We start from the raw sequence: 9,542 nt of genomic DNA on the forward strand, positions 1-9,542 counted from the left end.
TAAGGTTACTTTTGTAATTTCTCAAACTATTTGTCCCAAAAAAACCCAAAATCAATTTGTATTCTGTCCTCCATGGCTCCATACCCTTTTTCAACCAGCACATGTCCACGTCAGAAAATCATCCCATATTATTAATAATATCCACAAATCAATCGCAACCCTTGATTTCCTCCCTCCTCTCTCCAAATCCAACGGTTCTAAAACATCCACGATCTCTTCTCCAAACCTTTGATTACTTAAATGTGTGTATGGCTATATAACCTCCACGATCCTTCATTATTCACCGTTGATCAAGAACAACCTCATCCAACGGCTCAGATTCACTCTCTACTCCATCTTCCCAAATGTTATTACTCTTTTGAGTAAACTCTGGAAATATCCCGCCTTTTCTCTCCCCAAAAAATACAGAGAAGTCAAGAAAGAAGAAGGAAAATCAGAGGAAAACAAAAACACTTTTTATTATATTATTAATTTAATTTAATTACATCATTTTATTATAATTAAAATTAGAATTATTAATAAATTTGTGCTATTAAAAAGGTTGGAAAATATGCAAGAACAGGCTACTACAAGTGCTACTTCTGCTGCTGCTAATTCTTTGCCTTCTAGTAGTGAGAGATCTTCTGGTTCTGCCCTTCAACTTGATCATAAAGAAGGTAACTTTTATTAATTTTTTTTTAATTTCAATTTTAAGTTTTAATTTTTGATTTTCAGTTTTTGTTTGCATTAGAATGTAATTTTTTTTAATATATTTGAATGCCCATTTGATTTATTTGGTGAAATTCAAGTTTATTTTATTTGGGAATTTCAAAAAATTTGAGATTTTGGGTAGAGGGGAATTAACTACCCAATTGATTTTGGTTGATGAAATTTGATGTGAATTTGAATAAGTTATATTTTATTCAATTGAGAAATTTAAAATAGAGGTGATTTAGCAGTTGTTTTAGGTGTGAATTTTTTTTAATTAATTTTTTTTTTTTTGTGGAAGAACAGTAAAGGGTAATGGTGTAGACGGTATTGGATCACATGTCTTGGTTGTTTATTGCTACATGTTTGATTGAATTCTTTGTTTGAATGGTCCAAGGTGGAAACTTTTTGGATAAAGTTGTGAATTTTCTTATTAATTTAGTGTGGAATTGAAGAAATTTATGGTTTTAACATATGTGATTTCGTTGATTTTTATTGACATTTTAAATTGGAACATAATCAAATAATATATAAAATGAGTGAGTATTAAGAATATGAAGTTTATTAAGTAGAAAATTGAAGAAGTTTTGGGAACTTCTCAATTGGATTGATTAGAATTTCCAGGGCAAAGGCTATAGTATATTGGGAATTGGAGCTTTTTTTGTAAAAAAATAAAAAATTTAGGAGTTCTAAATTTTCACTGTTTTGGTGTTTGTTTTGATGTAAGGTATGGAGAGTGATGACGAAATCCGGAGAGTACCAGAGATGGGAGGTGAACCAGGAGTAAATTCGGCTTCCGGCCGCGACACCAGTTCTGCGGCCGGTCCAGACCGGGTTCAAGCATCAGGACAGAGCCAAAGGAAGAGGGGTAGAAGCCCTGCTGACAAAGAAAGCAAACGTTTGAAGAGGTAAAACTAATGTTACAGTTTTTAGTTTTTTTTACATACTTAAATTGTTAACCAATTTGGTGAAAGTATGGCATTTTGGAAATTTCAGTGGTAAAAATATGAGGTTGATTGATATTTTTACTGTTTAGGATTAGGGGATTAAAAGTGGTGGTTTATTTGATATGGGCAGGTTGTTGAGGAATAGAGTTTCAGCTCAGCAAGCAAGAGAAAGAAAGAAGGCATATTTGAGTGATTTAGAAACAAGGGTTAAAGATTTGGAGAACAAAAACTCTGAGTTGGAAGAGAGATTATCTACTTTGCAAAATGAGAATCAGATGCTTAGACATGTAAGTTTGATTACTTGCAATACATTTTTTTTTTTTTTGGCTAATATCGTGTTTAAACTTATTGTCACACCGTATTACTTTTAAATCGCCTTTTGCTGTCATAAGACTTGTCGTGTTTAATATCAATGTAGTATTAATTGCTAGGGCTAAATTATGATGCAAAAGTATTGCCTTTATCGGTCACTTACGTAATGTGTGTAAATGATAGCTTTTGAACTTGTGTTTCGAAATAGGGTGAGTCGCTATCACAATCTGAAAGTTGCATATTTGCAGTTATTGTCATCTAACAGAATATGTCTGCATCATCTCATTACCCCCCCCCCAAAGAATATATGTGATATTGATGTTATATGGTTACACACCTACGCCATATATCTTTATTACTAGTGATAGTTTTGGCATTTAGCGTCAGGTTGAGAATGGTAAGGACCGGTAACTTGCATTGGGCCATGGAGTGGAACCTAACCTGTCTCGGAGACTAGATAATACTCATTAACTCCTAATAGAGTCAAACAAATCGGGATAATCTCAAAACACCCTTGCATAGTTACATATGTCAAGGATATATGAAATGGTCCATTGAGCTGAATGCTCCTGTAGGGTTGATAAATTAAGACAAGAGGCCCATTTTTAACATTTAGGGATGTCATTCCTGATATGTGATCTTCATTTTTACGGGGCCCACTGCCACTATCTCCATTATCATCTATTTTAGCTTTGGCTGCCATTATTGTATAAATATATGCTGCCATTATTGTATAGATACATCACATGGATTCAATGAAATAACATGTTGGGTTGGCTTGTGCAATTTTCTTTCTTTGTTCTGCTTGTGGTGGGACCGTGGGGGTGGAGGGATGGTCTTTGGCAATCCTTTGCACTTTGGCAGTGCATGATCATGAACCAGGATATAGTAGCTTTCCATGTCTATATGCTAATGTAAATGATCATGAATCAGGATAATGCAAATGATCATGAACCAGGATTTACTTAGTAGCTGTCCACGTCTATATGCTAATACACACAAATTAGCAACTAATAATATAAGTTAGTGACATACAAAGGCAAGTATGAGCTATAATGGAAGGTTTGTGCACATTAGGGACTATTATATTTGACTTGTTCTGTCTAAAATTAACTTATTGATCTGATTCATCTGAAATTAGCTAAACATGTGATTGTGTTAGAAAACTTATTTAAACTTATACTTTTGAATTTATCTGTGTACAATTTGCCTGAAGTAAGTCAAAATAATTTAAAGAGAGCAAGGCCTTAGCTGTGTGCACATGTGGCATTTGATACAATTCTTCCCAAATTTTAAACTACTGTGATTTCAGTTATTCTCACCTCAATAGTAAAGCTTTTCATGTGTAAACTATATTTGTAAATCACCCAAACACTGATGCGGTTAACTGTTTTTATTGAGGACTGTGTAAGAGATTAATGTCATTTTTTCACTCATTTGCAAGGATACATTGAATATATGAGATTTATATGGCCTTGATATAACTGTATATAGTTTATCACTGATGAAGATTATGAATATTGAGAATATGAGTCATTTAACTGTTCTTTTGTCATCTTAAAACCATTATTCGAACTTAGCAGCGAGGAAGCTCCAGTTAAGTGGCAAAATTGTAATATTATTAACTCATGGGGGCCTGTTTTTAATAAAAAGTTGATTTATTTACACTTTTTCCATTTGATAACTGATAGACTTGTAATTTCTCCTTAGTAGCACTTGAGCTCTTCCTACAATTCCTCGTGATTAAGTTTATGTTATCTGAACTTGCTGGTCATTAGTACGCATATTTATATAGCTATAAAGAGATAAAATTTCTCGCTTTTTGGGGTAAAGACATGCTACCCAGTGTTTTATGGGGTAAAGACAAATGAGAACAATCAGATTATCTTTATCCTGTTTGTTGGATGTAAAGCCAGTAAATGACTGTCTATGTTTTTCTTATCAGTATAAGATGGATCAAACTTCTTTCACATGGAGATTTCTTATACTTTTGTGATTGTGAAATGCAGATACTGAAGAACACAACAGCAGGCCGTAGAGGAGGTGGTTCTAACGGTGATGCATCCCTGTGACATTACGAAACAATACAACCTTTTCATGAAAGCTACCCTTACGCAGGGATTCAGATTTCGGATAGCGTTTAGCACATGCAACAAATGAAGATACTGAATTAGGCTATGTTTGGCACACTGAAGCTAGCTTTTTGGAGCAGCTGTTTATGGACATCGGTCATGAGTAGCTTTTGCAAAGCTTGGGGCTACTTGGAAGATCATGTGAATGACCGCTTTTGGAATTAAGAGGCTTATTAACTTTCTTTGGTGTATGCCAAACAGTGCCTTGAATATTAGATATGAGTTAAAATATAAACACCAACCGCTTTGTACATAGGCCTGGGATGCTCTCGGTGGCTAGCATCCAGAAACATGAAGGCTTAAAGGGCAGGATCCGAAAAGATGTTCTATTTCTAACCCGATGTGATAAGGGAAATTCCATTGTTCTAAAGGCATGTCTTTTACAGAAGATTAATCATGGTATGGAGATTCTCCTTTGAGATATAAATATTATGTGACATCAGTAGTTTGTAATATTGTGAAGTATCAACAAGAAGCCTTGAAATTTGTTAGTGTAAACCAAAGGTTTGCCCTTGTTAATGTATTTTATAAAGCTGTAATGGTGATGAATGAAGCATTTAGGATAATAATACATGCATGGTCATATACTCATATGTGGTTGGTCGATTTTTTTATCTTTATTTTTATATTATAATTTTCCAAATAAAAGTAGATATCATATTCCTAGTCGATATTGATTTGCTGACATTTTCACAAAACGTCACGAGGCTGTGATAGATTTTATTAAAACATAAGATAATATTTGTTGTAGATGTATGATATATTTTCATATATTTTGTATACTTATCAGGTTATCAAACACAAGTCTTATAACCCTATATTTTATGATTAACATTATTCACTCCAATTTGAAGAGTTTTTCCGAAATCTACATGTACCTTAGCATGCTTCAAAACAAGAGTTTTCACGAAATTTAACATATACCTCCATACATAAACTCTTATCACGATGAAGCTGTGCTACTTAGAGAATCTACTCCCATTGAAACGAAGCAGACTTTTTACAGACGAAAATGGGGGTATGTATGAAACTGCTCATCTACTTTGCTTTTATCTGTAATTTCTTGGTATGTATTTAAACAATCTTATAAATACTTGTACTGTAAACTCTTTTTCAGAAATTGTGAGAGTAATGACAGAAAAATCGCCAGCACATTGCATTCTGAAAATCAATTCATTCTCTATGTTTCAAGCTGTGAATGGAACAGAATTTAGCGTTGGGGGCTATACATGGTATGTAAATCTCAAATTTGAATGCAATTGTTGTACATGTATGATTTTATCATTAACTGAATACGTCTAGGCCTGATTATGGTGGTGTCGACTGTCGATATTTGCCTCAGGGTGCTGTCTGTTAGTCTTTCTAAAGGGAACAAGAAAGAAAAAGGAGATCACCTCTCAGTTTATGTGACATTGGTTGATAAACTTGCACCTGGTAGCTTTGTCGATGTGGTGCTTCGATTTTTTGTTTATGATCATCTAAGGGATGCCTATCTCTCAGTCTTAGGTTTGGACTCTTTTTCTTCTAAACTATAAATTTCATATTATGTGATCTGCTTCTTCTGGTGTTATGTGTTCGGTCTACCTTTAGTTTCAACCAACCCTCGATAATTTAACTAACTAAGCTAGTTGATCATTAATTATTCCATCCAAGTACTTGTTTACGGAGCTTAATAAGCTGTGATGTTAATTTTGATGTAGATGTAAGAGAGAAGCGATACCATGCTTTGAGAGATAAATGGGGAGTTCCTAAATTTCTCCCGATTTCCACATTCAAAAAAAAGGATTATGGGTTTTTGGTTGATGATTGTTGTGTATTTGGTGCCGAGGTTCTTGTCATAAACAACCAGCAGGTTAAGATATCTACTATGTCGATTGTGGGAGAAAATTGTGACAAATATACCTGGAGAATTGAGAGCTTCCAATCACTGAGTGATCGGTTATGTTCTCCAGAAATTTGTTTTAATGGCTGGTCATGGTATGTATTCATTGTTAATTTTGTCGTTATATTGTTCACTAATTGTGAGAAAAGACTTCGATATCGGAAAATGGTCGCTGACTTCACTTTTTCGACGTTGACCATTATGTGAAATGCACGTGATGTTTAAAAAGTGTTTTTTTTTTCCTTTTTTTCATTCAAAGATTTTAAAGAAAGAGAAAAATGGGGATAAAAAGAGGGAGAAAGTGAGAAAGTGGAAAAAAAAGAAGGAATGGGCCTTTTTAAAATATAACGTGCCAGGTGCGTGATTGTCAACACCGAAAAAGTAAAATCAACGACCATATTTCGACGTCAAAGTCCCTCCTTACAACAAAATTGACTTATAAGGACATTTTTCACCTCTTTGAACATAAAAGGTCCTTATTTGCAAAAAACACATAAGTACCTTTCTAACAAATTTCAAACGTAGAAATTTTCACAAGCGTACTCTTTGATTTGCCATTGTTGCACTGTATATTTCCAGGAAATTGGATTTACGTCCAAAAGGGGACTCGTCTGTGAAGGGAGAATACGTCTCATTGTTTCTGCATCTAGAAAATAGCTCGAAACTAACTCATGGTAACAAACTGTATGTTAAATATATTCTTCGCGTAAAAAATCAACGCCAAGGACAAGACTGCCAAGAACTCGGTATGATAATTTTTACCTGCTGCTCTACCTCAGGGCATAATATCTAATTCATACATATATAATTTATTAGTTTCTTTGTATTGCAGTTCATCAATGGTTTTCTGCAAGTGCGAAAAGCTGGGGGTTCAAAAGCTTTATTTCTCTCAAAGTTCTAAATGATCCTTGGAAGGGCTACTTAGTAAACAATACTATAGTTATTCAACTTCATATTCAGAAGATGATTTTGCTGAGAGATGTCGAGTCTGATGTCAACTAGATAGGAGTAAGGAGAGCGTTAAGGATGTCTAACAAGAAACAATTCCGCGATTTTCCTTGTTCTTCATACCATGAGAAATGGTTCATTAGTGCAATTTGCAACAATTGGTCTTGTATGTACCCGGTCTACAATAAATTATTGTGGACCCAAAATTTGACACTTTCAAATAATATAATCACATTGTGGATGATATAATCACTTTTTTAGATGATATAATTATCTTTTTGTGAGTCATATTTTGAATTATATAATCTCATATTAAACCATTTAATGAGATTATATAATTATCTTTAGGATGATAAAAATTTAAAAATCATCTTTTTTGAATGATGTAACTTACTATTTGATACTTTTTATAATGATAAATTCACTTTTTGAGTGATACATTTACATAACAATTTCAGATGATATAATCACTTTTGTAGTAATATAATCACATTTCGTATGATATAATCACATTCGTATTGTATACTAGAAGGTTGGTGTATGCCTTTCAATTTTTTTTTTTTTTTTTTAGTCAAATACAGTTAAATTACAAATTTGGTATATGATTTTCGGAATTCATATTGAAGCTCATTATCTAACTGATATGATAAAGGCATGTGTTGTACTAATTTATCATAGCCTGGTATGGAATTGGAGATTCTCCTTTGAGATCACGAATACTACGTGACATCGATGTAACAATGTGAAGAACGAAGTATCAACAAACTTTGATATTTGTTAGTGTAAATGTCAATGCTAAATAACCAAAGATTTGTCCTTGTTAATGTATCTTATAAAGCTGTAATGAAGAAGAATGAAGAATTTAGGATAATAGACTTGATAATACATATACATGCATGGTCATATGAAGCGAGCATTGTGAAGAACTATTTTCCAAACAATGAAGTATAACCTTTTTCCAATAAGACTCCGGGGTGTGATAGATATTAAAAAAAGATAATATTTGTCATAGATTTATGATATATTTTTATACTCCGCATATATCTTAAATCTATAAGAGTTCTCGCGAAATCTAACATATAATATAAACCTCCGTATTTCGAAATAGTTGTGTTGTACTGCAACCAAGATGGAAGAAAGTAAAGTCAATCAACTTCCTTTGAAGCGAAGCAGACCTCTGAAACTGAAACTGCTCATCTACTCTGCTTTTCTCTGTATTATTTTTCTCTCTTATCTCGGGTATAAATATCATATGAATTCTTGTTCCGTAAAGTCATCTGCAGAAGTTGTGAGAGTAACAACAGATAAACCGCCAGCACATTGTATTCTGAAGATCAATTCATTCTCTGTAATTCAAGATGTGATTGGATTTGGTTCAAACAAAGATCATCACTTTAAATCAACGGAATTCAGCGTTGGGGGCTACACATGGTACGTATATATGAACTCGTAATGCAATTGTTGTACATGTATGATTTTATCATTAACTGAATACTTGTAGGCCTGATTATGGTGGTGTCGACTGTCGATATTTGCCTCAGGGTGTTGTCTGTAAGTCGTTCTGAAGGGAATAAGCAAAAAAAAGAAGAAGATTACCTCTCAGTTTATGTGACATTGGTTGATAATCTCGAACCTGGTAGCTTTGTTGATGCAGTGCTTCGTTTTTACCTTTATGATCAGCTAAGGGATACCTATCTCTCTGTCTTAGGTTTGGACTTTTTTTCTTCTAAATTAAATACTACGTATTTCATATAATGTATTCTATTGCTTCCATTTCATATTATTTGCAACAATTAGATATTTTTCGCTCACACTTTATATCAAATTGTTGCAAATAATATGAAACGGAGATAATATTTATCTTAGAACATTAATCACAATTGTTAAATCAAGGTGTCTAGGTACCCTTTATTATCATCACACTATATGTTGATGAATTAAGTAGTTATATTTTAGTGCTTGCTAAGTTGCAATGTTAATATTGATGTAGATGTAAGAGAGAGGCGATTCCATGCTTTGAAAAATACATGGGGAGTCCATAAATTTATTCCAATTTCCACATTCAATGATGCGGAAAATGGATATTTGGTTGATGATGTATGTGTATTTGGTGCCGAAGTTCTTGTCATAAACAACCAACTCAAGATATCTACTATGTTGATTGTTGAAGAAAATGATAACAGAAGATATACCTGGAGTATTGAGAAATTCTCGACTTTGAATGATGAATTGTTTTCCCCTGTATTTCTCTTTGATGGATGGTCATGGTATGTTTTTAAGTCTTGTGGAAAATTTCACTCAATTGTGACTAAAAATGCTTATTACATACTTTATCTGATTTGTAATATTTCAGGAAATTGAACTTATTTCCTAGAGGAGAGGCTGATGATGGTAAATGCCTCTCATTATTTCTGTACCTAGACAATAGTTCTGGGCTAACTCATGGTAACAAACTGTATGTTGAATTTATTCTTTATTTGAAGAATCAACGCCAAGGAAAAGACGACTATCACAGTAAGATAACTTGTAAGTTTTAACACGTGACATCTTATTTCTTGTTTTAAAAAATTAGCTAGTGTCCTCTAGAATTTATAATTTTTATTATTATTTATTTATTTATTTATTTAATTTTTT

At 33.1% G+C, this 9,542-nt stretch overlaps 2 protein-coding genes and 1 long non-coding RNA gene across 3 annotated transcripts; all 3 read left to right on the plus strand.

Annotated features, from left to right (window-relative positions):
* The first annotated feature begins 358 nt into the window (after positions 1 to 358).
* On the plus strand, positions 359 to 4,669 carry LOC145641588 (transcription factor HY5-like). The gene is made up of 4 exons (XM_081692441.1): positions 359 to 656; positions 1,415 to 1,595; positions 1,765 to 1,921; positions 3,956 to 4,669. The coding sequence occupies exons 1-4, from the start codon at positions 551 to 553 to the stop codon at positions 4,016 to 4,018; spliced, it is 507 nt and encodes a 168-aa protein (XP_081548567.1). The 5' UTR covers positions 359 to 550; the 3' UTR covers positions 4,019 to 4,669.
* A 1,314-nt stretch (positions 4,670 to 5,983) lies between these two features.
* Positions 5,984 to 7,229, plus strand: LOC145641589 (uncharacterized). The gene is made up of 3 exons (XR_014115479.1): positions 5,984 to 6,055; positions 6,540 to 6,706; positions 6,793 to 7,229. It is a non-coding gene; the product is annotated as an uncharacterized LOC145641589 (long non-coding RNA).
* An 808-nt stretch (positions 7,230 to 8,037) lies between these two features.
* On the plus strand, positions 8,038 to 9,542 carry LOC145642603 (uncharacterized). The gene is made up of 4 exons (XM_081693795.1): positions 8,038 to 8,339; positions 8,450 to 8,616; positions 8,899 to 9,175; positions 9,262 to 9,542. The coding sequence occupies exons 1-4, from the start codon at positions 8,038 to 8,040 to the stop codon at positions 9,443 to 9,445; spliced, it is 930 nt and encodes a 309-aa protein (XP_081549921.1). The 3' UTR covers positions 9,446 to 9,542.

Source organism: Chenopodium album, chromosome 8, assembly GCF_948465745.1.
Source record: "Chenopodium album chromosome 8, dcCheAlbu1.1, whole genome shotgun sequence".
Lineage (NCBI taxonomy): Eukaryota > Viridiplantae > Streptophyta > Magnoliopsida > Caryophyllales > Amaranthaceae > Chenopodium > Chenopodium album.

Coding starts and splice junctions, on each gene's coding strand:
- LOC145641588 (XM_081692441.1), top strand. CDS start 551: ATGCAAGAACAGGCTACTACAAGTGCTACTTCTGCTGCTGCTAATTCT. Junction 657..1,414: donor TCAACTTGATCATAAAGAAG/GTAACTTTTATT, acceptor TTTTGATGTAAG/GTATGGAGAGTGATGACGAA. Junction 1,596..1,764: donor GAAAGCAAACGTTTGAAGAG/GTAAAACTAATG, acceptor TGATATGGGCAG/GTTGTTGAGGAATAGAGTTT.
- LOC145642603 (XM_081693795.1), top strand. CDS start 8,038: ATGGAAGAAAGTAAAGTCAATCAACTTCCTTTGAAGCGAAGCAGACCT. Junction 8,340..8,449: donor AGCGTTGGGGGCTACACATG/GTACGTATATAT, acceptor TATTTGCCTCAG/GGTGTTGTCTGTAAGTCGTT. Junction 9,176..9,261: donor CTCTTTGATGGATGGTCATG/GTATGTTTTTAA, acceptor GTAATATTTCAG/GAAATTGAACTTATTTCCTA.